Source organism: Sparus aurata, chromosome 19 (genome assembly GCF_900880675.1).
Source record: "Sparus aurata chromosome 19, fSpaAur1.1, whole genome shotgun sequence".
Classification (NCBI taxonomy): domain Eukaryota; kingdom Metazoa; phylum Chordata; class Actinopteri; order Spariformes; family Sparidae; genus Sparus; species Sparus aurata.
Genome location: NC_044205.1, coordinates 27,250,953 through 27,277,954, shown reverse-complemented (window position 1 = coordinate 27,277,954; position 27,002 = coordinate 27,250,953). Strand labels below are relative to the sequence as shown.

General features: G+C 40.8%; 3 protein-coding genes across 8 annotated transcripts; 2 read left to right on the top strand and 1 right to left on the bottom strand.

The window, feature by feature from the left end:
* Window positions 1-581: 581 nt before the first annotated feature.
* LOC115569971 (SH2 domain-containing protein 1B2) lies at window positions 582-9,538 on the top strand. The gene is made up of 4 exons (XM_030398225.1): window positions 582-954; window positions 1,808-1,871; window positions 6,778-6,988; window positions 7,068-9,538. The coding sequence occupies exons 1-4, from the start codon at window positions 812-814 to the stop codon at window positions 7,106-7,108; spliced, it is 459 nt and encodes a 152-aa protein (XP_030254085.1). The 5' UTR covers window positions 582-811; the 3' UTR covers window positions 7,109-9,538.
* Window positions 9,539-9,986: 448 nt separating this feature from the next.
* Window positions 9,987-14,274, bottom strand: LOC115569957 (zinc finger protein 582-like). Of its 4 annotated transcripts, XM_030398212.1 has the most exons (3): window positions 13,800-14,272; window positions 13,412-13,769; window positions 9,987-10,587 (listed from the first exon to the last, which is right to left on the bottom strand). In XM_030398212.1, the coding sequence occupies exons 1-3, from the start codon at window positions 14,121-14,123 to the stop codon at window positions 10,577-10,579; spliced, it is 693 nt and encodes a 230-aa protein (XP_030254072.1). In that variant the 5' UTR covers window positions 14,124-14,272; the 3' UTR covers window positions 9,987-10,576. The 4 variants fall into 4 exon arrangements, with proteins under 4 accessions (XP_030254072.1, XP_030254070.1, XP_030254069.1 ...); XM_030398210.1 differs by having other exon boundaries at window positions 13,412-14,273; XM_030398209.1 differs by lacking the exon at window positions 9,987-10,587 and adding an exon at window positions 12,733-13,318 and having other exon boundaries at window positions 13,412-14,274.
* A 51-nt stretch (window positions 14,275-14,325) lies between these two features.
* On the top strand, window positions 14,326-26,820 carry cip2a (cellular inhibitor of PP2A). Of its 3 annotated transcripts, none has more exons than XM_030398098.1 (22): window positions 14,326-15,768; window positions 15,994-16,115; window positions 16,860-17,007; window positions 17,372-17,484; window positions 17,624-17,718; window positions 17,828-17,924; window positions 18,275-18,397; window positions 19,046-19,191; window positions 19,311-19,386; window positions 19,843-20,082; window positions 21,542-21,704; window positions 21,781-21,928; window positions 22,068-22,167; window positions 22,613-22,731; window positions 22,986-23,154; window positions 23,276-23,350; window positions 23,758-23,868; window positions 23,996-24,192; window positions 24,422-24,535; window positions 24,669-24,751; window positions 24,991-25,130; window positions 26,154-26,820. In XM_030398098.1, the coding sequence occupies exons 2-22, from the start codon at window positions 16,014-16,016 to the stop codon at window positions 26,298-26,300; spliced, it is 2,706 nt and encodes a 901-aa protein (XP_030253958.1). In that variant the 5' UTR covers window positions 14,326-15,768; window positions 15,994-16,013; the 3' UTR covers window positions 26,301-26,820. The 3 variants fall into 3 exon arrangements, with proteins under 3 accessions (XP_030253958.1, XP_030253959.1, XP_030253957.1); XM_030398099.1 differs by having other exon boundaries at window positions 14,326-15,773; window positions 16,013-16,115; XM_030398097.1 differs by having other exon boundaries at window positions 14,326-15,773.
* The last annotated feature ends 182 nt before the right edge of the window (window positions 26,821-27,002 follow it).

Sequence of the window (27,002 nt, the reverse complement as noted above, 5' to 3'; positions counted from 1 at the left end):
GATGTAAAGCTCCAGAAATGTTGTGTGGACCTGACTTTCCATCAGCGTGGGAGTGAGTAGATAATAGTTAAATTGTCATTTTTGAGTGAACTGTACCTTTAATCACAAAACCCTCTTGGATATCATGGTAACTGAGGTGTCACAAAGCTGGAAAATGAGCTTGTCGGACACACCGAAACGGTTTTTGGTTTTAACATTGATTTGTCACTATTCTGTCTCTTATTCTGAAATCAACCCAAGTCTTTAATGTGTACCTGAGTATTTTATAATCTTATAATCAGGAGAAAAGCATTCAGAACATACATTTTTAAAACTTTTTTCCATGTTTTTATGCCTCGTTATTACCCACTTCCTGCCATGTTATCACTCATTAAATCTTGTTTTTAAGAAATGACGTCCTCTATTAATACGTGGAAACTTTGTTGGGCCACTGACAGACAAGTTTCCTTCCTTGTTCGGGTTAAAAATGCCACTGTATGTTATCTTCCTTTTTCATCTCTTGCTTAAGCTCTCTTTCTCACCCATGCACACACTCACAAACACACTTCCTGTGAAACTGTCAGGCCAGCTCAGTGGTTTTCTCCTGTCATTGTGTTTGTTCTCTCTGCGCGTGCTGAGCGCTGACCTCTCCCAGCCCGCCTCCTCCTGCTGCAGAACCTCCAGAGTTCAACGCATCGAGATCCAACATCAACACAGCGTCTGGACTTCTGTGGAGCTTCTGTGAATGCAGTGCAGCCGCTCTCTGACATGAAGCAGTGCTGAGGAAGCAGCAGGTGGTGAGACGTGTTCATAGAGGTGACTGTCTGATGACATGGCAGCAGCTCTGCCGGTGTGTTACCACGGCTGCATCAGCAAGAAGGAGTGCGAGGATCTGCTGGGGAAGAAGAACAAGGATGGAGCGTACCTGATCCGAGACAGCGAGACCATCCAGGGAGCCATGTGCCTGTGTGTTTAGTGAGTAAACTCTGATGTGCCGGTCACATCGCTCCATCTGAAGTGTTTATTTAAGGCTTCAACACAGCGACTAGTACTTTGAATATTGTAGCACTCATAGTAGTAATCAGTTTTATGGTATTTTTTAATAATTATTGGTATAACATACTCCATACTCAGGTTCATTTCCCCCATGTGTGATGAAAAAAAGATCTTGAAAGTCATTATATAATCGAAGGTTGCTCAAAATAACGACTTAACTTAATAGTCACTAATAAAAATAATGAGTTGAGAACTCAAAACCATGAAAACGTGTCTCAGAATAACGACTAACTTCTATCGAAATAATGTGAATCTTTCTTAAAATAATGGCAGCGTCTTAAAGTATTCAGTCATTCTCCTGAGAATAAGGCTCATATTTTTGAAATACTAAGTCAAAATTTTGAGTTACTAAGTCAATATGTTGAGTAATTAAGTATGATTAAGATGCTTCAGTTGGTTGTTGTCTCTGTGTCTTATCTGTCGTAAGTCTCTGTGGTTCCATTGCGGTCGCTCGCTGTCGTTGCCTCGCAGCCATTTTCGATTTCATCTGACCAACATTTGTTCATGAAACAAGACACAGAGTAGTTCTGCTTTTACACAGAAAAATGCTTTTCAAGGGCTGTTCTGATGAGACACACTGCCCGTCCTTCAGCTGTCACTGACCCTGACAGCAAGGTCCAAACATGACAAAACAACACAAACTGAAAGTGGACAGATGTTTAATCCTCCACCTGTAAAGCTGCTACTGGAACTCCTCTTGTTCACACAGTTTACGGTTGAAATTCTGCTAAATATGGTGGTTCAACGACATGTATCATGTTTGTCTTGGCAGTAAACAGAAGACGGTGTTCACCTACAGAGTGCTGCAGACACACACCGGACACTATACTCTCTTGGTAAAGACACACACACACACACACACACACACACACACACACACACACACAAACACACACATATAAAGTGGGCCATTCACACAGTCTGCGTTCCCATTGGATGTTCAACAAACTGGGATTTTTTCAGATTTAGTCGCAGTTGTATTTGCTGTAACACAACGCCCTTTTCCACTGGTCATCAAAAATCACACTTAAACTCGCTGAGCTCAGGATGTTAATGCAAAGTCAGTGTCAGATGTTTGGTGATCAGCTGCTCCGTCGACACTTCTGGACTCAACCGTCCCACTTCTTCGTTTAAAAAAGTGTGAGAGTTGTAAACAAACACAAGTAAACACACGACTAGTTGTGAACTTACATAGTTTCATACTTCTAGTCCTCCTGTTAGTTGATTAAAGTAAACTTTAAAGTACACCTTCGTTAAAATAAGGGTTTAACAGTTTACTGCACTTCCTTTTCCTCCTTTGAGCCAACTTAACATCATTCTTACAGTTTAATATTCAGATATTATTTGTGTACTTTACTCACTGCTCATTACTCAAATGTCCCTTTAACTGTACTGTAAGTAGACTTGAAGGTAACACATCAAATACATATAAAAAAAAAATCTTATGTACAATTTGAGCGAAAGATTACAATCTAAAAATGAAGGCAATGAATCACAATAAAGGGAACACTTGAAACATTTGTTCAGATGTGAACGTGTGCGTACACGTGACTCTGGGTCAGAGTAAATTAAGACGACACAGCATAAATGAAAGATTTGCTCGGAAGGAACTGATGAGTCCACACAAAGTAAACCGAAAGCATGTGATAATCTTTTCAGTTAACAGTGGTATAATAATAGAACACTAAAATAAACGTGTTAATTTAAGGAATATGGGATCTTTAATGGTTAAAATTAAACGATATATAAATACCCAGCCCTCGTTCTTCACCGATGTGTGTTTAGAACTACATAACACTGAGGTTATGACCTCACTGTCCTCAGCAGCAGCTACAGCAGCTCTGCTCACAGAAACACCGCAATTCAAGAGAGAAAACCAGAGTTAGCGCTGCAGCCGCTGTCCAGCAGACACAGACCGTGTGACCGTGTGACTGTGTGACCTCAGCGACCTGAGAAACACTTTCCCACGCTGAAGTGGTGCAATGTAACTAAGTACATTTACTCAAGTGCTGCTGCTCGATGTATTTTACTCGAGTATTTTCATTTCATGCAGCTTTACATTTCCACTCCACTACCTTCGGCTGACGGCGTTTTCCAGCTCAGTTCTTTAATATTTGCATCAGATTGTCGTCGCTCGTAGACATCAGCCATACGGATGATGAGGATCGTGGAGGATAACGACTTGTCTCTTGTTTTTCTCAGAGTTCTGTCTTTAATTTTAGGATTAAAAAGGGGAAAATAGTGTTTGACACTCTCTGGCTCCATGTGCAGTTTCCTCAAGCAACGTTTCTTTAATTGAGAACGATGCTTGATCTTGAAGAAGGCCTGAGGACTTTTTCTCCACTTTTTAGTCTGCTGTCAGTGATCAGCACCTCTTCAAAGCCCTAAAGCAATACTCCCTCTGATTTGATATCAGAATTTGCTGAGAAAAAAGTCAAAATTACAACCAAAAATGTTAAAATTCTGACAAAAAAGGTCAAAATTCTGACAATAAAGGTCAAAATTCCATGAAAAAAGTCAAATTTTTCACATGAAAGGTTAAAATCCTACAAAAAAAGTCAAAATTCTGACGAAAACAGTCCAATTCTGGTAAAAAAAAGACAACAATCTGAGGGCAAAAGGTCAAAACTCTGACAGAGAAGTCACGTCAGCACATTTTGCTGACGTTTAACGCACAGTGACAGATCTTTACTGTAATACCTGCAAACCGAATTTTTCCTCTTCGCTCATCATCAACTGATCTTCACACTATCAGCTCCTGTGAGAGTGCAGATGATAATCTACGAGAAGTGAGCAGTGCCTTTGAAGTGTCTTTGAATCTAACAGCCATAAACTATTTCTGCACTGCAAAAGTTTCAGGTGTGAAAAAACAAAATCAGAACCAGCTCTAACAGGCAGATCGAACCTTTAAAGGAGCATTTCCCCCCCAAGTGGAAACTCAGTAGATATCAGTCTCTCCCCCACATCACAGGAAACTCCTCTGACGTCTCACGAGTGTCGGGCGCAACGCCGATGGGCACATGTTGTTTTTCCACTCAGAGCAGTTGAGGTTTTGGTTAATTCACAAACACTAATAATAGCTGCAAATGTTCTGGTTTCCTCCTCCAGGTCTGTGAAGTCTCCGCTCACACCTTAAAAACAAAATGTCAGTTCAAACTGATCATCCAGCTGCTGCAGTTTCACATCTTTAGACACAATTTACATTTTGATACGAGCGAAGAATTAAAGGAGCAGATCATCCAAAGTATATATAATGTCATGTGACAATGTAAGCATTGGGAGTACTTTTACTGTTATTGTTTCTGTTAAAGAAAGGGACAGTGAACATTAATCAACATTCAAACAAATGTAAATTGCACTTAAGTCAGCTGAGCGACTAGCTTCCATTGCGTAATGTGAGTATAATGCTTACACGTTTTAACACAAGGATAACGTCACCCGGAAATGTGAATTCACTCATCATCTCCTCCCGAAACGCATATGCACAGTCAGGTGAAGTTTCATAATGTACAAAACATTTCTGGAGCTTCACAACAAAACAGCGAGTCGCTGAGAACAACAGAAAAAACATCAGACAGTTCCACGCGGCTTCTCCGACGTAATCCAAGTTTCTGGATCTCCAGAATCCCAAACTGATCTGAAAAGACATTATTTACAGCCTTTATCAGATGGAATCTTTGCTGGAGCTGCGAAGCTAAAAGCGTTAGCGTGCCCAAAGTCTGAAGCGGGTTTGATGCTGCATTCAAGATCGTTTGGAAGTCATTCGCTCAAAGCATTTGAACCAAACGCTGGCAGCTGTTTTTCAGTACAGGAACGGATTATTTAAACCATGAAATGTATTCATCAAATGTTATCATCTGCCAAATGTTTACATTCGTCTGCCATGTTGCAGCGTCATCATGGCGTCGCAGCTCGTGTTCCAGAGTTTCCTCTGACGTTCCAAGTTTTTGCTCCGACTTGAGGAGATACTTCACGATTACGATGAGATCCAGACGAAGAGCGATTGACCACGGCAGCAGTCCTGTTGTCTTTGCACGGATGTCATCTCTCTCTAAACTAAAAGGTTTAGTTAGTAGATAAATACTGAAAATTAGGTCAGAGGCTTCAGCAGAGCTCTCTGTCGCGTCGAGCATCTGGGCAGCAGGTAAACGCTGAGGTCAGCAGAGATCATGAACTCTCGTTGAGCGAGTTGCTTTTAGCTGCGCAGCTTGAAAAAGGTGTAAATAACGTCTTTTCAGATAAATTTGGGATCTGTAGACTTTTATAAACCCCTTAAGGAACACCGTTCCAACATAGGAACACCCTTCACTAAACAAACACCCTTCGTAAAAACGAAGAGTTTTTTTTGCTAATAGTTTTAAGCATCAGATCTTAACAGTATATACTCACTGTTGGAAAGCTGAGACTGTCCTGATTATTTTAAAGCCCAAAAAAGTTATTTCCAGACCATGTAATAGCCTTCTAAACTCACCATGACACAACATTAGAAAGAGCCCTCTACCGCAAGAAGCAAGAATGCCTACACACCTTCAGGTGTTCCCTTTTTCCACAGCTACAACGTCATGCCACAATTTTTATTTCATAGTTTGCCAAGAGTCCATAGAATGGGAATATCCATGTAATTTAACCCAAAACTAGCTACAAGTGTCGAACCAGCAAGAAACCCTGCAGGGTCTTAGCTTTCATTTCAGACCAAGATTATGTTTCTAGGTAAAGGGGTTCTCACGTTATAAGCCTTTGAATCTCAGTAGGCGCTCTTGGAAAAAAAGGACCCAAGCAGAACACACAGTGATGCCTTTAGAAAAAAACTTCAAATGTTGAGTGTAGCAAACTGAGACCTGTGGCTGTGGCCTCATTGTGTCTGCTGTGTCCATAGACATACCTGAGCCCTCATATCTTAGTCAGTTTATTGACATTTGAATTGGACGGAAACCAAAACCTGTGTTCCAACCTCTGTAACTCTGTGTCAGTATGTCATAGAACTTCTAGAAAAAACTGAGCGTGTCACCTTTCCAATGGTACCAAGCACTGAGTCTCAGACTATGTGGGAGCTGTCATGCTTTTAATTTCAGTATGTAGTTTTGGAAAAAGAACCTTAAAATGAGGGCGTTCATTAAGAGGTTAACCCCGACGTTGCAGCACTGTTCCGCTGTTCTGCTCCACAAATTTTAATTTTTAGGTGAACTGTTCCTTTAATGTACCATTTTGTGCTGATTTGCACCTTTAAAGACTTTATTCTAATCGTCTTCCTTCTTAGTATTGTTTTGATTTAATGTGCTCTGTTTAAATCTCTCTGTGTTTCTCTTCTTTCACATCCTCCATGTTGTCAAATAGAAACTGTTTTCATAGATAATTATTTAAATTTATTTAAAACAAACACGTCAAACATTTGCAGCTGTTCTCCTCCGTTTTCTTTTGGTTCTGTGCTGTTAGTCAGACAAAACAAAACAACACGTTGGAAGACGTGTTATGTGATTTTCTGACATTTTATAGAAAATAACAAACAGATTCATCAATAAAATGATGATGAAAATAACTGTTAGTTGGAGAGTAGATTAAACTTTAATGCTAGAATTTTTCCAACACAAATACACGATAATAAAAAAAGGATCACAAACAACTTTTATACAACAAACAAATACAACAATCACAAAGTTCATCGCCTCCGTTCACATTCTCTGTTTCTTCTTCTTGTTCTTCTCCTCCCGTGTTATTTACCGCCTGCTGCTGTTGTTCCTTCAGACAGCAGGAGGTCTGGAGGAGACACTTTTCAAGAGTTTGGACGATCTGATTCGTCACTATAAAAAGAAGAATCAGGGCTTGGCCATGCACCTGCGCCACTCTGTGAAGAGGAAGACGGCCTTGCTGATCCAGCCCCGACACGCACCTGTACCTGAGGGGGGGGCCTGGGGGGCGTCCATGCCTCCACCAGAAGAGGACCACGACTATGAAAGTGCGTCAGGTTTTATCTCTTTCACAACTTCTTCTATGACTCACCGTTCGTCTGACCTTTTCTCTGTTTTTTCCTTCAGACGCTCCTGACTCTGAATACGTCGAAGTCTTACCTCCATGAACAGCTTCGTCATGAAGCGTCAAACGCACGAGCAGAGAGAAGACAAAGACAGACTCGAATATGGACGACAGGTTCACAGACTGAATCAGATTCAGGATAACTAAGATGGAACGTGGACACATGGACAGAGACTGAAGAACACATTCTCCGTCTGCTTGTTTTTTTGGCTTCCTGTTTTTTTCGCTATGTTAAAAAACAGCTCTAGTGAATTTCATTCAGACAGTGGATGAATTGAAATCACTTTGATGATCAAATAGACCAATTATCTGGTCTGCTTCTTTGTTTTTATGGCTGCTGGCTTGTAAAACTATAGATGTCCGTCTGATGGAACTCATGGAACCGTATGTTGGTGAAGTAACCTTGAGTTCAGTTAGCATGTTAGCACATCTGGTTCCCTCGTCTCAAAGTGTGTGACATTCTTTAATTGGTTTTCGGTCAAATGCCTAAAATAAGGTGTTTTCTTTTTTTCTTCTTCGTTAAACGTCCCACAGTTTAATCCTGAAGCTCTTCATGTGTTAAAAACAGTTAGCGGTTGCTAACGAGTGTCTGAATGAGACGACAGAGGTTGTCGGGGACATTAAACGTCCTCACAGCGAACACGGAGACTCATCTACTCACTAGTCCGTCTTTAGTAAAACACTGTTCTAACTCTGACTTTACAACTTGTACATACATCAGTTTATAGGAAACCTGGATAGTTATTGTGCAGTAAGACTCTTAGTGGTGGAGACGTTTCAGTCATGTGACCGTGATGTCGTCTGTTCGTAGGCTAACATTAGCTTTTTTATTGCTATGCTTAAAAAATCACGTAATCTTTTTGAGGAGGGAACCAGAGCGATCTTAACTTCAGGGTTAACCACAAAAACACATGATCCCAACATCATTCTATCAGGAGAGACAGATCCTGTTTGAATTGTGTCATGAATCCCCGATATCAAGTTTGTGAGTTTAAAATGTCCTTTTGCAAGTCAAGGAAGTCTCAGCTTGTCTTAACGATACTAAAATCTCATGTAGTTTTGTGTTAAAGAAATACATCGTCTCACGTGACGTCACATCGGCACAGAAAAAGTATCAACGAAGATGAAAATCACAATAGATAACTGCTGTTCTGTGACAGGAGAGCTGGTTCTGGTTCTGTTCTGTGAGCTGCTGATGTACAGGAGCAGCTCTACAGCGTTGAAGTCAGGATGCGACGTCAATAACGACACTGTGTCGTCAGTGTTGCCAGATCTTGCATGAGAAACAAGCAAGTGGGCCTATGAAAACAAGCCCAAAACAAGCAACTTCTCTGGCTAACACACACATGAATATCACCCTGAATCCATACATTTATTGCATTGTATCATTGCATTTGTTAATTAATATTTGTTATTTTATGTTATGATCCTTTTTTGTTTTAGTTCCAGGACTTCAAAACAATATGACATACAATACAACAGGAAGAGGACTGAGGAAGAACAAGCCCAAAAATCCTGCGACCCGCAACTACCAATATTTATAAGCGACTTTACAGAAAAACAAGCCCAAAGTCGCTTTTAATAAGCGGACTTGGCAACTGTGTCGTCTTTATAATGACGTATTCTCACAGTCTGATGTTTGATTAGTTTGATGACGAACTGACAAACATCATGTGTGATTCATGACACAATTCAAACAGGATCAATACTTTGTCAATATCTGTCTCTCTTTATTCACTACCAGACAAAGGTTTTATGAAATACGGTCCAATACGGTTGTCGTGCTATTAAACACAACCATGTCCAGGTAAACACGGTAAACATTCGGCCTGCGTTAGCATTATGTTGCCCTCGCGGCTGAAGACTCTTCCACGTATTTCTGCAGCTGCAATATGTGACGGATATTTGTGTTCATCTCAGTGAGAACGCCTGTTTTTTGTTTTGACGGCGGGTGTGAAACTCTGACTCTGGAGTTAGAAGGAACGCAAACGAGTCTACGTGTGTGCAGCCGACTGATCATTTGCATGTGACTCATCCTAAAAAACACATGCATGTGGAAACTCTTGATGTCAGTGCAAATCTGCTCATCTGCAAACCGTCTGCCATCCAGTCAGTCAAGTGAGGGAGTTTCAGTATTTCTCAGCACTTATCAAAGTGTCGTTTACCATCACTGACAGTCATGCAGAGAACTATGTCACAGTTTTTAAAATGAGGATCTATCCACTTTCACCACCGCAGCTTCTAACTGAGCTCAAACACAATTAACAGTCCTTCCAGAAAAATGCAGTTTTTTTGTGATTGTTGCAGGCAAAAATCTTTGATTATGCGGAACAAAATGTGATGGAATATGCTGGATATTTATGCAATTTTCCGCAATGAAATTGCAGGAACTTGCAAAAACTGCGGTTTGATGAAAAAGAGAATTTTTTTTTTAACCCCCACCACCCTGTTCTCACTAGGTTTCTACCTTAATGTAAAGAGTCATTTCTTATTACTTCCTATGACAAGCAGCACACTACATCACAGAAAGTGCTGCAAATATTTCAGTTCTCATCTTGTTTTATTTCAGACCTTAATAAACACACGGCTCAAATTTACGAAACATTGACGAGTAAAGCATGTTCCGTAGCTTTACAAAAGGAATATGCTACAACTTCTGTAAATATGAATAAATAAAATATAAAAAAAATAAAATATGCTTCCCAGTGGTGGTTCTAGGACCGTTTTAATAGGGGGGCCAGGTTGGGCCGGCTTTTTTGTTAGGGGGCACATACAACCCGGAAAAAAAGATAAATCTCTCATTCAGACAAAGCAGTATTTACAATTTCAACAATTGTGATTGGGTAGTAAACTGCTGAGACACTTTATTTCTGCCTTTCCCTTTAAAACAAAATCATTGCAAGAAATCTTTCATTGTATTATTGATGCAGACTCCCTGTCGGGGGGGCCACAGGGGGGTCCAGACTCAGAGTTACGGGGGCACTGGCCCCTGTTGGCCCCCCCCTAGAACCGCCCCTGGTGCTTCCTGATTTACAGACAACTTCTGTTAAAATAAGTGCTTCCAATGCACAAAGTGCAATCTCTTACTTTACCATACATGTACATAGTACTCTCCTCCTGCTTGTCACGGTCAAGAAACATAAAACTCACACAAGGTTTTTCTTTCATGTTCATGTTCTATAATTAAAAAATAAGATCATTTATTCACTTTGAATGGTTTTAAAAAAGGTTCAACTCTGAGCAGATAAATCCACTATATGACCTCTGTGTTTGAAACGCTCAGTTTTTTCTCAACATTAAAAAGAATAACAACAGTAGCCACACTGCCTCATTTCACTGAACCTGAAAGTGATTTAAAAACGTCTATGCCAGTATCAGTTCCTTCTTCATGTTGCTACTTATTGATCTGAAGATGGCAACACAAGCCGTGCTGTATCCTCACACTGAGGGTCAGCTGATCGACCAACACACCTGGTAATCTCTCAGGCCGACCAGGATGATGTCTGACGTGTTAATCCAAACCTGGAGGGAAACAAAACAGAGCGCTGATTACCCCGTATCATACAGCAACACACAGCACTTTGTGACCCTCACACACACACACACACACACACACACACACACACACACACACACACACAGAAGGTCAATAGAGTCCATACTGCCACATCAACGGTGGCTGACTGACCATTGAGAACACGCCGACTCAGCATTACGTCAGGGGGTTTCCTGTGTGTGCTGGAGGGGGAAAAGGTGCGAGAGGACGTTCAGGACATTCCTACCGGAGTTTTCCTCTGATGTGGCAAAGCCGCTTGGTTCCATCGAAGCACATGGCCTCCAGACGGCTCAAATTTACAAAACATTGACGAGTAAAGCACGTTCTGTAGCTTTACAAAAGGAATATGCTACAACTTCTGTAAATATGAATAAATAAAATATAAAAAAATAAAATGTGCTTCCTGTTTTACAGACAACTTCTGTTAAAATGAGTGCTTCCAATGCACAAAGTGCAATCTCTTACTTTACCATACCATACATACTGTACCTCCTGCTTGTCACGGTCAAGAAACATAAAACTCACACAAGGTTTTTCTTTCATGTTCATGTTGTTTATTTTTTTATGTATCTATGACTGCATGAGAAGCATATGTGCAAAAACATGTAAGATATGTGAGATTTTTGCATTAAAATGTTCAAAACAACGAGTTTTATAGTTTTGTTGAGTCAGGTAACCAAATGAAACACACCGTCACCTCGAGGAAACATTTGGGATAACGTAAGGTGCAATCAAGGTCGTGTATTCAAGTTTTCTTCGACTTCAGCGTGTGTTCCTCGGAGAACGAGACGAAATGTAACATGAAGAAGACTTGACCTTGTATCGCACTTTGAATTGTCGAAAAGTATTTGCATATTTTCACACACTGGTTTTTTTTCATGTTTGACACAACGTCCGCACTTGTTTTTTGGAATCGGGGTTGTGTTATTAGCAGACATGAACTCTGATATTCAGATGAAAAACCAGGTCAAAAATCAGTCCACATGCTCCGTCTCCTCTCTTCTTACCTTCCTGTCAACTTTTAGTGGATGTGAATGTTAAAAAAAAAAAAAGACTTTAGGGTCAAACTGACACAATAAACAGCAGTCAGACACGCCCCGTTTGGGTGCAATGTGTGAATGCAACCTGTGGTTGTAATGTCACAAGTTATTCACAATAATAGAGTACAAACTTGCGGTTTGACAGCCACTCAGAGCTGATATTGAACATTTGCACTGAGGCCTCCTGAGGTTTGAATTTAAAGTAAGGAAGAAAAAAAAAACGCTTCTCATCTCTTACTGTTGCTGCAGACATTGAGAATGGTGGCAATATTTTATTCTGAAAGTGTTCCTGTTATTAAGGAGGCGATCACCTTCTTTCTCACTTCCTGTAAATAAGATTCTCTGGAACATTTTCACTGTGACTAAAAGTTCATTCTTGCACACACAAGAAACCAGAATCCTCTGGAGACTTTACTTGATTTCATGGCTTTGGTTTGCAAAGTTAAAAATACGACTCGAGAAGCTTCAAGGCTCAGAGGACGTCCGTGTGGCCTCAGACGTCTTCTAGGTCTCGTTGACTTTAAGGACAGAAACATCACCACATCCTGTTTCTGTGAGTTTTGATGTTGCACATTGTTGCACGTGTCGCATGTCTTTATTTCACATGCCACGTTTGACCAAACAAGCGCAGAGGGAACAACAAAGACACATGAATAAGCGGAAATGTCAGCGGTGGGTTTTGAGACTATGCTCGTTGGTCTAACCACAGTTTCCACACACAGAAGCAGCTCTGAGCATCTACAGACACACAGCCACACACCAGCAGGACGCTTTCAAACAGTAATCTGATACAGTTACTAGTTACCTGTTAAAGGTGTAGTCAGCGATGTAATCCTAGAAAATACTAAGGATACACACTGGGATGGACACTTACGCTTACATTTATATGCATCCTAATTACGTTATACTGTTACATGTAATCAATTACTCCTCAGGCCTGCTGACATGAAAAATTGAAAAATGTTGTCAGCAACATAATCCATGTCTCATAATATTCATGTAATGTAACTTGATTACTTTCTGTTACTTTCGGGTTGCGTCCAGACAAAACATGCAGATAAAGACAAGAAAAAAGACGTATCAGACTTTATTTTGGAAAATTGTAATCCCTCTTTTTAACTCAGTGTACCTGTAATCTAATTACATATTTCTTTCTGTAACTTCACAAGAATACAGTTACATTTGTATGCATCCTGTTACATGCAAGTATCAGAAGTAACAGTACAAGTAAATTGCACACAGTTCTATGTATGTATGTATGTGTATACTGTATACTATAGCTCAACTGGTTTCCAGACTAATAACTAAAGCTGTAAAGTAACTAGTAACTAAAGCTGTAAAGTAACTAGTAACTAAAGTTGTGAAGTCACCGGTAACTAAAGCTGTAAAGTAACTAGTAACTATAGTTGTAAAGTAATGGCATTGACAAGGAAGGTAGTGAAAATAATGCAGAATAAATTAAATTCAGTAATAAGTGCTGAGTCAGTTAAGTAAGACATCTCACCTGTGTGTGTGTCTCTAACACTCCTCCTCACCTGTGTGTGTCTCTAACACTGCTCCTCACCTGTGTGTGTCTCTAACACTCCTCCTCACCTGTGTGTGTGTCTCTAACACTCCTCCTCACCTGTGTGTGTGTGTCTCTAACACTCCCCCTCACCTGTGTGTGCCTCTAACACTCCCCCTCACCTGTGTGTGTGTGTCTCTAACACTCCCCCTCACCTGTGTGTGTGTCTCTAACACTCCCCCTCACCTGTGTGGACCCTCGCATGTTTGATCAGTCCTGCCCTGTAGCCGAAGGTCTTCCCGCAGCTCTTGCAGCAGTACGGCTTCTCTCCCGTGTGGGATCTCATGTGAACCTTCAGTCTGCTTCCAAACTGGAAGTCTTTCCCACACAGTTTGCACACGTTGGGCTCGTCGCCCGTGTGCTTCCTCAGGTGTACCTGCAGGGTGGTCTGGTATTTAAAATCTTTCCCACAGATGTCGCATCTGAAAAACGTCTGGCCCGTGAGAGGGTCGTGATGTCTTTTCTGTTCCGGTTCTGAATCTGTGGTTGATCCTGAGTCTGGGTCGTGGTGCTGTCGGCTCTCAGCTTCATGATGGTGGTCAGCCTGTGGTTCTGGTCCAGTCTCCTCGTCAGCCTCCAGCTTCAGGACGAGCAGCTCTCCCTCCTGCCCGCTGCACAGTTCCTCCTCCTCCTCTTTAATCTCTACAGGCTCCTGGTTCCTCTCCTGGTCGTGGAGAACCTCCTCCTCCTCCTCCTCCTCCTTACAGACAGGTTCCTCTGGGAGCTCCGTCCTGTTTTCATGTCCTTCAGGTTTCCAGACTATGTGCAGCAGTTCGCGCTGACGGTCGATCTCCTCCTCGTACTCGACGATCATCCTTTTAAAAACTCCGAATATCTCTTCAGCAGCAGCAGTCAGCCGCTCGTTGACAAACTCTCTCAAACTGTCAACGGAAGGCATCTTTGTTTTATATTCAAAGTCAATAATTTGCTGCCCTTCAGCTAAAATATCTGTTTCCTAGCTCGTTCAACACAGAGCAGCTAGCTTAAATGCTACTAGCTGTGTTTTGTTTACTCGCAGCAGTGAGAGTTGTTTTTTTTTTCAAATAACTTTATTGAGAAACATTCAGATTCACAAACAGATGATTTATATGAAAATTACAAAATGAGTCTGTTTGATATTATGAAGATGAGAAAACAAAGACACAAAGAAAGAAGAAAGAGGAAAGACAAAAAAAAGTGATTCCTTAAAGTAGTGGTGTTTTGATGAACTGTGTTGCCAGACTTCTTGACAGAAACAAGCAAAAATGTCTATAAAAACAAGGTCAAAAGAGGCAACTTCTCTCTCGTTATATATATTTCCCCTGACCATTTCTTTAAAAACAGATCTGATCAGTTTATATGATTGGATTAGCTTTTACCTCTCTTTAATTTGTGCTTTTAAAATCACAAGCTAAATGGATTTGTGACTTTTTTGTGTGACTATGAGTTAATATATCTTGTAAATTTGCACAAGAAACCTATAAAGTTCAAGGGAACCCTTTGTAAATCTGACTTTTGTGCATGTGAAATTTGCCATACATAGTTAATAAATGCACAATGAAATTAACATCAAGGTTTTAATGTAAAGGACATAATCACACCCAGATTCAGTATCATAATTTAAGGCATAATATGCAAGAATTAGCCACCTGTTCAATTTGTACAAAACAAACGGGGTAATTGCTAACTGCTGCCCACTGTAGATTTCATTAGCTACTTAGCTCGGTTAGCCATTCATTCGGTGGTCTGAGGGCCCCAGGGGAGTGTTTATGTTTACACTGCAAGCACAGGAGCTTTGTACTGGACGGGGTCTAACTTGTTAGCGTGCTAACTTCAGAAGATGTCCTTACAACACAATACATACACATCATATCTTCATAACTGTTAATAGTTTGAGTCATTTTTGATAGAGTTTATCTTTAATTCTTACACACTGCACCATTAATTAACACATTAAGTTTGAATCCCTGTCTATTATTTTAGCAGGTTTTCTTTTTCTTGTTCTTTTTTTTTTTTAATCTCTGATCTACCTCGTCAGCTGCTTTAACTAACTGTTGTAAATTGAATTATGTAAATAAAGTTTTAGAAAAGACATGAATCTGCTGACAGGAATGATGACATTTCGCTGCCGCGGCGGTCCGCCGCGCCGCATCCAAAACGCACCGCTCACAATAAAATGAATGGGAGACCTGCGTTTCTGCCGCACCGCCTGGCTGGAATTATTCACGAACTGCAACGGCTGGTTCATGCCCCGCCCCCTTATCCCCAGTCTTGTATAAGAGGGGGGAGTCATTTTAGTTCTCTGAATTTATATATGTATTTATATACATTTAACATTTATGTGTTTTTCGGTTTGATACTAAATCGTACGCAGTACTCGAACGTATTATTTTATTTGCTACACAAATCAAACAAACTCGATCGATGTAGATTTAATCTGTTGTCTCTCCCCTTTCTCGTAGATGGTTCGGTCCATTCTCGTTCGAAGCTCGGAGCGGGAGGAAGTCGCTGTTCTGTAGCCGGTTGTTGTTGATTTTTCTCGAAGAAGGAAAAAAGCTTCACATGTAAAGTATGTCTCGTTTAGAGTAAAAGAGAAGCGGTCAAACATTTAAATCCACGTTTGAATACATTTGCTTAATCAGTCGGTGTCATGAAACGTATAGAAATATGGGATTGTAAGCTAGTGTTAGCAGCATGAGTTAGAGGTCCAAGATGGACGTTGTTGTAACATGTTAGTAACTTTGCTTTGAGAGCTGATGATGTGCTGTTTCGCCGTTTTACCCTTAAAGAAGCAGGTTTGTTCGACAGGATGGACATGACGACGTGTTTGAAGTCTTTGCTGTTGGCTATCCAGCAGTACAGAGACGGCAGGACAGCACAGAACGCAGCCCAGCTACAGAAACAAGTGGAGGTGAGCTCTGCTGTCTGCTTCATGACAGCTAACATAGAGAGGTTTGGTTACACTGGTGATGTCAGTATCCCAGAGGTTTAACCATTCATATCCTCTCTGCAGTAAACTGGCATCCACTGTGTACAAAATGGGAGATTATATGAACAGTACACACATACGTATACAAACAGTAGATCCATGAGTCCAAATGTTAGCTAACATGTCCCCGGACCCAAACTTGGACAATATATTCACCCTCACCCTCAGAAATAGGACAGTATAAATAAGTAACATAACATAATAACTTACTTGTCCAGATAAATACCATATAAACACTGACATCCAATCACCCTCAGAATGATTATCTGCACACCTGTATTGTTACTGCTATTGTATTGTTAAGATGCAAAATGTTCCAAGGATGCTTAAAGCTCCTTTAAAGGTGCAGTAAGTAGGAATTTTTGATTTAAACATGTAAAGACTAATTAAACAACACAGTGTGAAGAAATAATAGTTTTGGCGCAATGTCACAGTCATCTTTGTCTGACGTTGGCATGCTAACCAGCTAGCCCCGGGCCTGAACACTTCTTTTTCTCTCTTGCTGGTGATGTAAACACCAAGACTCCCTTAGCAGTCTGGCTAGCTGCACGGCTTACTAAACTAACAAGTTAATGGCAGTTACAGTTACAGTTAGCTGCAGCTACAGTCCCCAGTATCTTGTCTCAGTTATGTGTACCTACATGTTGTGTTTGTGTGTGTTCGCAGGAAGTTTCGGGCCTGAAATGTGACCAGCTGCTGTCCTCGGGTCAGGTTCTGCCCAGTGAGTGTGTGAGTGGGCTGGTGGAGCTGGTTGGAAACCCAAACACCAGCCTGACACTGACGAGCTCCATCATATCCCTGCTGGCACAGCTAGGTAGAGTGCAGCTTTATACGTACAACATATTAGCACTACATGTACTATAACTTAAATGTTCTGGTGTTTTTTTGTGTCATTTTATTGTCCTGGTTTGTCACCTGGTTAGCTTTTAGGAAAGCTCCTGACACAAACAAAAGGTTTTGCATGCACATAAACAGGATCTCACACAACCATCAAGATGGGTACCTTATGGGTCTTACAAACCAACTTGTTTGCAAAGTTCTTTCATTCTCCTTTTATGGTGACTTAAAAATCTCTGACACACTTTAATGAAACAGTGTGAAAGTAGAACACAACTCTGTCAGTGAGTGTGATTCCTGGGGCAGAAAAGTGAACTTCCAGCTTTGTTTTTTCACTTCAGCCTGTGATGATGACAGCCGGGAGACTCTTCACAGCAGCTACAACCTCACCAGCACCCTGGCTTCTGTCATCCACTGCCACCGTGCCACACCAAGAGAACCCCTGGTACTGCAGGTAAGTCCGTTGAGAAGAGCTGCACATGTTAGTTCTCTGTTTTCCAAAAAGAAAATAAATACATTTGTTCACACTTGAGGTGCAATCTTTCTTCAGGGATGGATCGTTGTCTTACTGTTGTCTCATACGTATCATTCAGTGTTTGCAGGTGCTGCAGAAACTGACTTACAACACTCGCATCTTCCAGTCTACAAACTATATCCATGAGCTCATCACTTTTCTCGTCACCAATATGTAAGAGCCAATTCTTACATCTCAGAGCAATGAAGCTGAAGTACTGCTGTGTTTGTTTTACTTTTAATTAACCGTATTACCTCTTTTTTTTTTTTTTTTTTTGCCACAGCCAGTCACACAATGACGACATCATCATGCCGTGCCTCGGCCTCATGGCTAACCTGTGTCGGGACAACCACTCGGTGCAGAGCCACATAAAGTCTCTGGTGAGTTAGTAACCTACAGAGAATAAGACAAAGTAAGACAAAAATGGGTTGAATAATTCTGCCTAAATGTCTTCCTGTCCTGATTGAATGAGACATGCCTCTTTTTATTGGATTTCTCAATTTTTTTATGACTATTTTTAAAGGAAAAATTCTCATTCAACCAGTATAGGAAGACATTTTGGGTCCAATGACATGGAAGCCATTGAAATAAAAAGATTACTATAATACATATAATGAGCATCCACGTCTTCGACGCGATGCATCTTGGAATCAATCATTTACGCATCTCGAGTTTTAAATACATCACATTGCTTCTTGTGAGTAGATCACGTGTTTCTGTGTTCTTGTAGGAGAACGTGAAGCCGTTCTACCGCACTCTGATCAACTTCCTGGCTCACAACAGTCTGACTGTGGTTGTCTTCACTCTGTCCATTCTGGCCAGCCTCACACTGAATGAGAAGGTTGGAGAGAAGGTAGGTGGGAAACACTCTCCTGAGATCTGCTCCATTTAAAACCAGGTGCTGTTTGTGCTGTGTGCATGTGGAGGCTCGTCTTTTTCTGCATCTGATCTCCCAGTTGGAAACAGATCTTATTTACAGAATTTCCATTGTGCTGTTTCATCTAAACTTCTCCAAATTAGTTGGGGATATTTAAATGTTTCACTTAGTGGTTTATTCTGTGATATATCTAAAGTTTTATTTTGGCTTTTTTAAATATTTTTGGTCCCCAAATAATAATAATGTAACACATTTCACTTGACTTTTATTGCATGCACATGCATGCACCCATATCCATGGCTAATTTTGAGTTGTGTATTTTGAAATGCTCCAGTAAAATGTTTTTTCACTTCACAGTTAGCTCAATCAAACATTCACTATCTGTGTCACCATCAGCAGGTCACAACCCTTTAAATAAACCAATATTCAGACGTCTCTCTGTCTGAGCTGGAGTGTTAAATATAATAAAGTGCAACAAGACATTTTATTTTTAGTGTTTAGTTTCTTGGTAAGAATTTTCTTTTATCTCAACATCACAAACCACAATTTGTTTCCTCTTTCTGTTCCCCTTTTCACTTCAGTTTTTATCAACACTGAAAATAATCTTCCTTCTTTCCTGTTAAGCTCTTTGATGCAAAGAACATCCATCAGACCTTCCAGCTTGTGTTCAACATCATCGTGAACGGTGACGGTACTCTGACGAGAAAATACTCTGTTGACCTTTTAGTCGACCTGTTGAAGAACCCCAAGATAGCAGATTACCTCACCAGGTACGCCCACACACACACACACACACACGTAAAAGTAGGTTTCTAACAGAGTGCTCAATGTTTTTCATCAAGTTGACCTGACTGAATTAAATTTGAAAATAATGTTTTCCCATTTCAAGGTATCAGCACTTCTCAGCATGTGTGTCTCAAGTTTTGGGACTGCTGCAGTCAAAAGATCCAGACTCTGCATCAAAGGTGAGACGAGCTTAACCAGACATGTTAGACTTTTTTCTGTGTAACTTTACACAACTGTCTGACCGCACTTACAGACACTGAAACCATCCCATGCGGCTAAAATGTGTCATTTGCGTTCGCTAGTTAAAATGTTATCTGGTGCATTGAACAGGGGCTCTGCAGCTGCAGTAACCAACGACCTTTCTGTGGTGAAAGAGACGGAGTACTATTATTTTTATTAATTAGATCTAAGACAGTAGAGCAGTGACAGGAAATAAGGGCAGAGACCAGAGGGAAGGAAGTGAACATCCTCCTGCACACCTGATGGCCTAAAACTGGCTCTTAATTATAGGTAATAGTCAGAAAATGACCTGTAGTGCAGGTGCAGTGCAGTGAAGTTGTGTTTGTAGCAACAAAAATATCTTTTTAGTGGTGAATAATCACAGTGTCATTATGGTGTGTGTGTGTTGTTTGCAGGTGTTGGAGCTTCTCCTGGCCATGTGCAGCGTCTCAGGGCTGCGTTCGCTGCTGTGCGAGGTGGTTTTCAAACCGGCCGCACCAAAACTCAGAGCTGCAGGCCGCAGACAGGCGGCGGGACTGGATGGCGGGCGCAAAACCGAGCCTGGGCTCGCCCTGGTGCAGTGGCTGAGCTCGCCTGTGGAGGGCGCTGAGTCCTGCTCGCTCAAGGCCCTGCAGCTGTTGAATGAGCTGCTGGAGGTACAGCAGACTGATACACCCGCACACTGAAAACACTAACAACAGGCTCACATCTGGCTTTACTGTGCAGTGTGAATGTATATCAGTCCCTGGTCACTCAACCCTGCAGTAGTCGCAGGTGTTCGTTGCCTGCAGCTCGGCTCAGCGGTGACGTGAACACAGCACCAGGTTAAACGTACACATTTTGTCCTCATTTGTGTGATTAATGCTGTTGGCTTGTTAACATCTTCTGTCACTGACAAGCAGCCTGAACATTGTTCTGCGAGTTTCTCAGCTCCTGAAAAACAACATGTCTAATTCAGAATGTTAGTGATCAAGACTTTATAAAAGGTGTAACGTCGAGTCTGATCATGTTGATGATCTGCTGCTTTCTGCTGTCCCCGGTTTTCCGGTGCAGTCATGATGATGAACAGAATACACAAGTAGAAAAAAACATAAAGTTTGACTTGTCCACTGACAATGTGAATAGAGTTATTTGCAGTGTATCGACATCAAAAAAACAAAACAAAAAAACTGTATATGCTCTAATTTTCAGGTAAAAGTGGGCTAATAGAGGTTTTAGTCAGCTGGTGTGGAGACGCAGCTCTGTGTTGTTGTTTGACCAAAATCTAAAAAGTTAAAACTACAACAAGGAACTTTGATGTTTTTCATTGACTCTAGTGACACCTTGTGGACAAAAGATGGTGATGAAGCATAGTAAACTCATAAAATGAAGTAGGGTTGGTGATCCTGCCAGCATTATCTCCTCTCTCTACACACAACCTTTGCTCACGTCCAGATGAAACAAACAACACTTCAAAGATGACTCGGCCTTCTGCTGCACTTCCACACACTGTATGAATGAACACGATCAGCTGATCTGTAGCAGAGATGCTGAGTTTATTTTCTTTTTCAGAGATCCTTTGTCGATTTGTTAGTAAAGAGGGTTCACTCTGGACAGATTTGAGAAACTGGACTTTGTAACAAACTGAATTTCTCTCTTTTGTTGTCAATTGTTGATTTTTGTTTTGATGTTGAACTCAATCTTAGGAATCATACATTTTGGTGAATATTACTTGAACCCTAACCTGCAAAAAGCCTTCAGGATAAAGTCAAGCTGTTGTTGTAAGATACCTCTATCTTTTTAAAGAAAATGAATATGACTGTTGTCAGGACATAAAACCAATGATCTGCTAATCTTTACAAATCCAGATGTGAAAATGTAACAATGTCAAAAATAAAACAATTTCTGTATAAGAAATCTAATGCTGATTTAGAGAATAATATAATAACCTTTATTCATACAGAATCTTTCTTAACAAGGTGACAAGGTACTTTTACAGTGGAAAAATATATATTATTCTGTACAGTTGAGTTAAAAGCCAATTAAAACATAAAAAATCACGACGCCCCCTGCAGCTACTAACCTTTAATTTTCCCCTGACTTTCTGTCCGTGTGTCCCTCCTGCTCTCGGTCCAGGAGGCGCTGGGAGGAGACAGTGTGTCTGACGGTGTGCTGAGCTTCGTAGAAATGTTGCTTCCAGTCCTGTTGGGGCTGCTGAAGAGCCTCGATCCTGCACAGGGAGACGCTCACCTCAGGAAACACTGCCACCGCATCACACACGTCACCGGCCTGCTGCTCGATATCCTTTGACCCGACTGTGCCGCTCTGCTGTCTGAGTGCTTCTCTGGTTGTGTTTGAAGCCTTAACTCTTCCACTCCTGTGTGCCGAGGACTCCACCAGGTCCGTAGTGTCCCGGCAGGTGAGCGCTCAGCTCTGCCTCTCGCAGGTTCAGTCCCTCCTCTCCTGTTGTCATAGCAACAGCCCCCTCACCTGCCTCCCTGCTGGCTCTGAGAACGACCTCAGGTGAGCAGAATGCTGTCGCCTGTAGACGTATTTCACTTAACAGAAACTTAAATTAATGTTCAAAAGGAGAATCTCGTACAGAAGACAACACAACACATGTTCACTGCTCAGCCAGATCAGCTGAATCTTTGTGTCTCAGTCAGGTGTTTGCAGAAGCTCTGCTGAAGACTCTGGAGTTAATGAGCAAACTGAGGCAACAGGTGAAAGACATGGAGACCAGCTTCTACAGGATGTTACAGGTACACACACACACACACACACACACACACACACATTCCTTTTTTAGCTTTTATTTGTTAAGTTTAATCTATTTATTGTCCTTTTATTCTTTTTACTGCTCATAATCTTTTTATCTGTTCTTAATTCCTCTGAGATGATGTCGTTTTCTTATTCTTTGTTGATTTTTTTTTATTTGTTTCGTATCATTGCATTACTTCCTTTCTTCTCTCTCTTCTTTTTCTTTTTGCCTCTTTTATCAGTTTAACTTACAAAAAAACAAAAACAATATGAGTTATTATGTTTCATTTTCTATACCACCTTCTGGTTTTAATTCATCTTCGTGTTCGGCTCGACTGTTGAGGTTTTATTCTTTCCTGCTTCTGCCTGATTGTCAAAGCTCTTTGTAAACTCTGTTTTTAAAGCTGCTATGTTAATCTAGTGTATTACTGTGTCCCGGTGTTTCAGGACCAGAGGATCGTGACGCCGCTCTCTCTGGCGCTGACGTCCCACCACAGAGAGCGCGTGCAGACCGGACTCGCCCTCTTGTTTGAAGCCACGCCCCTCCCTGACTTCCCCTCACTGATGTGAGTCGCCTGCTGGAAACACATTTATAAAAATAACAAAAAAAAACAAATGCGCCTGGTTCTAATGAGAATTTCTCGCCTGGCACAAACACAAATGTTTTCTAGCTTTCAGGTTTACTTCCTGGTTGTGCAGCTCTCATTATGCACAGTACTGTACTGCAGTGCTGCAATACAAACCTCAAGTTGCTGCTGCTGAAATGGATCATGTGAATTGGCGTTTTCCACTCTGAATTAATCTAATGTTGTTTCTGAAGTCTGGGAGAAAGTATCGCTGCCAACAACGCGTACCGCCAGAGAGAATCTGAGCTGTCCGTCAAACGTGTCGCAGTGCAGGAAGTCCCGCCCTCCAGCGTGCTGGACTCTTCCAGCAGTTCCAGTCGGAGCATCCACAGTCTGGTTGAGAAGATACAGAACGGCTTAGAGGTACAGAACGTCTGTGTGTGTCGTTACTGCAGAGTTCTGCATTTCACACTTCTGCTAGCTTATTATTGTTATTATCATCGACCGTGAAATGAATTTTTTTTCCTTCTGTTGTTGTTTGCAGCTGCAGGAACACGTGAAGGACTCGCACGTGTCTGACATCATCAACGTTTATGAACACAAGCTCTCTGCATTCGCGGTGAGTACACTCGTCAGAAGAATCACAGCTGGATGTGAGAGTGGCAGGCAGAGAACTGGACAACAATCAGTCAAGTAAAAAGTTCAAGTATTTGTAAATGCTTTAAAGCAATGAAAGTTACGACTGAAGGACATTTGTTGACACAGTAGTGAAAGGTAGCTCAGTTACTGAGCTGCTGTTCTTCGCTTGAGTCTCTTGAGAATTTTATCTTTCTTATAACTTCTATTTAACTTCATCTTCGAGAGAAATGTTTTCTTTTTTTGGGATAAAACTAAATGTAGTAGGGGGAAGCTACTCTTTAGATCAAGAACTGACATTAAACAATAAAATAGTTGTACAGGAAATGAAATCACTTAACAGCACACATTAGTTGAAGCGTCACATCTCTTCGTGTCTCCTCTTGTTAGTCGAAGGAGAATCGGCTGCAGGACCTGTTGGAGGCGAAGGCTCTGGCTCTTTCTCAGGCCGACCGTCTGATCGCTCAGTATCGCTTCCAGCGAGCTCAAGCTGAGGCCGAGGTAACATTCACACAGGAGCTACAGGAATATGGCTGAATGTTCTCCTTTTCTATTATTTTGTTTAGTATGACAGAAGCTGCAGAGTTGACTCCGTGCTTCCTGCTGCTGACATGTGTTTCTGTTGCAGGCCTGTCAGCTGGGCTCTCTGCTGAAGGAGGCAGAGCGGCGCCGTGAGGACCTGCAGGGTGAGCTGAGCACCCAGGTGCTGGAGGTGGAGCGCTCCAAGGCCGACATGGAGGAGCTGCTGCAGCACAACGCCCGGCTGCAGAAGGACTCGGAGGAGCACCAGGCCCTCAAAGGAGCCTACAACGCCCTGCTCAACAGGTCAGAGGCAGACCGGCTGGAGCTGGGAACAGATTTATCTAAATCAGTTTATCTGCAGGTCATGAAGAGCGTTAAAAACATTAAATTTAGCTCTCTTAAATGCACTTTTCCTGACGGTTTGAACTTAAAATGACCAGATTAAACAGTCAGCTGTTCCATTGAGCTTCAGGCTGCAGTACGATGAAGCACAGACTCTTTTCAGGTATGTAACAGGTTGATCTCTGCTCAGGTTCAACGAGAGCGAGCGGCTGCTGAAGGAGCTGCAGGCGGCTCACATCTCGCTCACCAAACAGAACGAGTCTCTGAGGAAGAACCACGAGGCGCTACAGCTGCAGCACGAAAAGTAATACACACACACATATACACACATGTAACTTTGAGGTGTTATTTGTCTCTGCATCTTAGTTTTTTTAACATAAATACAGGTAACACATCAGTCTGCAGCACGCTCTCCAAATTCTGTGTGTGTTTGTCAGGTTGGCGTCGGTGTTGGAGGAGAGAGAGGACGACATCAGGTCTCTCCAATCAGATCTACAGAAGAAGAACAGAGACATTGCAGGTTGGTCGGACATCTGCTTCAGCCGGCTTTTTAAACCGTGCAAAGCCTTCATGATTAGTACTTCAGCTGCATCCACATCCACACGACTCCGGTTTTACCGACGTCTAAAACTGACAAAAAAACACTGCTGGCCCTGTTTTAGTTTGAACACACGGGGCTACGTGAACCCCAAACATGTACTAATCCCCATCATCCAACCCAAACCTGCTTCTTTAAATGTTTCGCCTCGTTCCCGTCAGGTCTGCAGGGTGAACTGAGAGCAGAGGAGGAGAAGGTGAAAGAAAAGGATCAAGAGAAGAGAGAACTGGAGGAGACGGTGGACGTTTTAAGGAAGGAGCTCAACAAGACGGAGCAGGCCAGGAAAGACGCCAGCATCAAGGTAATGAAGAGGAGACCACAAACCCTCAAAGAACATGAGACGCTGCATCAGATGTTATAATTTAGTCCGGAACCAAACACAGTTCATTTATTTGTATTTATCTGCCATCTGTCTACTTGCTAGTGTGATGTGAACTAGTAACTAAAGCTGTCAGACAGACGAACTGAAGTACCACACATCAGTACTTATTGACAGTTATTGAGCAAATGTTTTTAGTTACATTCCACCTCTGCTGTGGTTCATGTTTCCTCAGGTTTGGGCTTTAAATGTCAGACGTTCAGTCTGGTGTAAATATTCAGATAAATACATTCCTTTTCTTTTTTAATTTTCTTTTTAAAACAAATACATTATTTTTTTAAATCATTATTATTATTTTATTTTTTGTTCATTATTATTTTATGAAAAATTTGAAGTAATTTTTTTCTAATTTTATTTATTCATGTTTTGATAAATCATCTTTTTTCTTTTAAAATGAATTTATAAAGAAATGTAATTTATTTTTAAAAGTATTAATTTATTCAAATCTTAATTATTATAATTTATTTTATTTTTGGTTTTTGTTCATTATAATTTTATTTAACTTTAAATGTTTTTTTTCTATTTTTGTTTATACCTTTTTGATAAATCATCTTTTTTGTTTTTTATTGAGTTTTTAGAATTCAAAATCAAGTCTTTATTATTATTATTATTATTATCATTTTTTGTCAATTTTTTTATTAACTTTAAAATTAAGTAATTTTTCCCCCTAATTTCATTCATTCATTTTTGACAAATTATATTTTCCTTCTTTTTTAATGATTTTTTTTCATAAAATGTGTAATTTATTTTTGAAAGTACTAATTTTAAAATCAAATCATTATTATTATGATAATTCATTAATTTATATATTTTTTCATGATTATTTATTTATTAGCATTTTTTTAAAGTAATTTATTTTGTATTTGATTGATATTTGATGAGTCACAGCGCTGTAGAGATTAGAAGCTCTGACCCTGCGGGTGTTCTCTCTCTTCTCTCGTCCAGGCGTCGTCTCTGGAGCTGCAGAAGAGTCAGCTGGAGGTGAAGCTGAAGCAGAAGGAGGACGAGCTGAACAAACACTCTGCCATGATCTCGATGATCCACAGCCTCAGCAGCGGCAAGATGAAGAGTGACGTCAACCTGTCGCTCTGAGGAACGTTACAGATGAGTGACGAGGACGAGGATCGATAAATTAAACCTTTATGGACTATGATTTTAATTTTTTAAACTCCCCGGAAGTTTTTTAACACCTAATAAAACACACTCAATGAAATATACTAAACTAAACTTGTATTTTTAGAGTCCAGGCATAATTAAATATTTGTGTGTCCGTGTTTTTGTCGTTTGGTGAATAAATGATGGATCTGTAGAAAGTCCAGATAAAATATATGTGTGTGTGTGTCTTAAATAGTGAGTCAGAGCTGATGTAATACATTTTTGTTGGCATTCTTAGAAATGCACGTGTTGCTCATAGCGTCAACTACCTCGAAACTGATCCGATTGAATCCCTTTTGATGAGATTTTGTCCCAAGAAACTCTGAGAAAATGCTCATGACAGTTACAGTAAGTAAACTCCAACAATGAGCTGAATTTTAAGCTTACATGAAGGTAATGTTCATAACGGATGCAAATATATGTAACATTTCTCCATTAAAACGTGTAAAAAGGAAAAGTATGTTGTTATATTTTATGTTGAGTTGTATTTATTCTTCATTTGGGCGCTATAACTTCCAGGAGCGAGTCCGAAAGTGAGGAAGGAATTTGGCGAAACGCAGTGAGAGAGATTTTCAGATTTTCTTCTGCAGTGATTTTGATAGAAAATCTTTCACCTCACGTTTCTTACACACAAGTGTT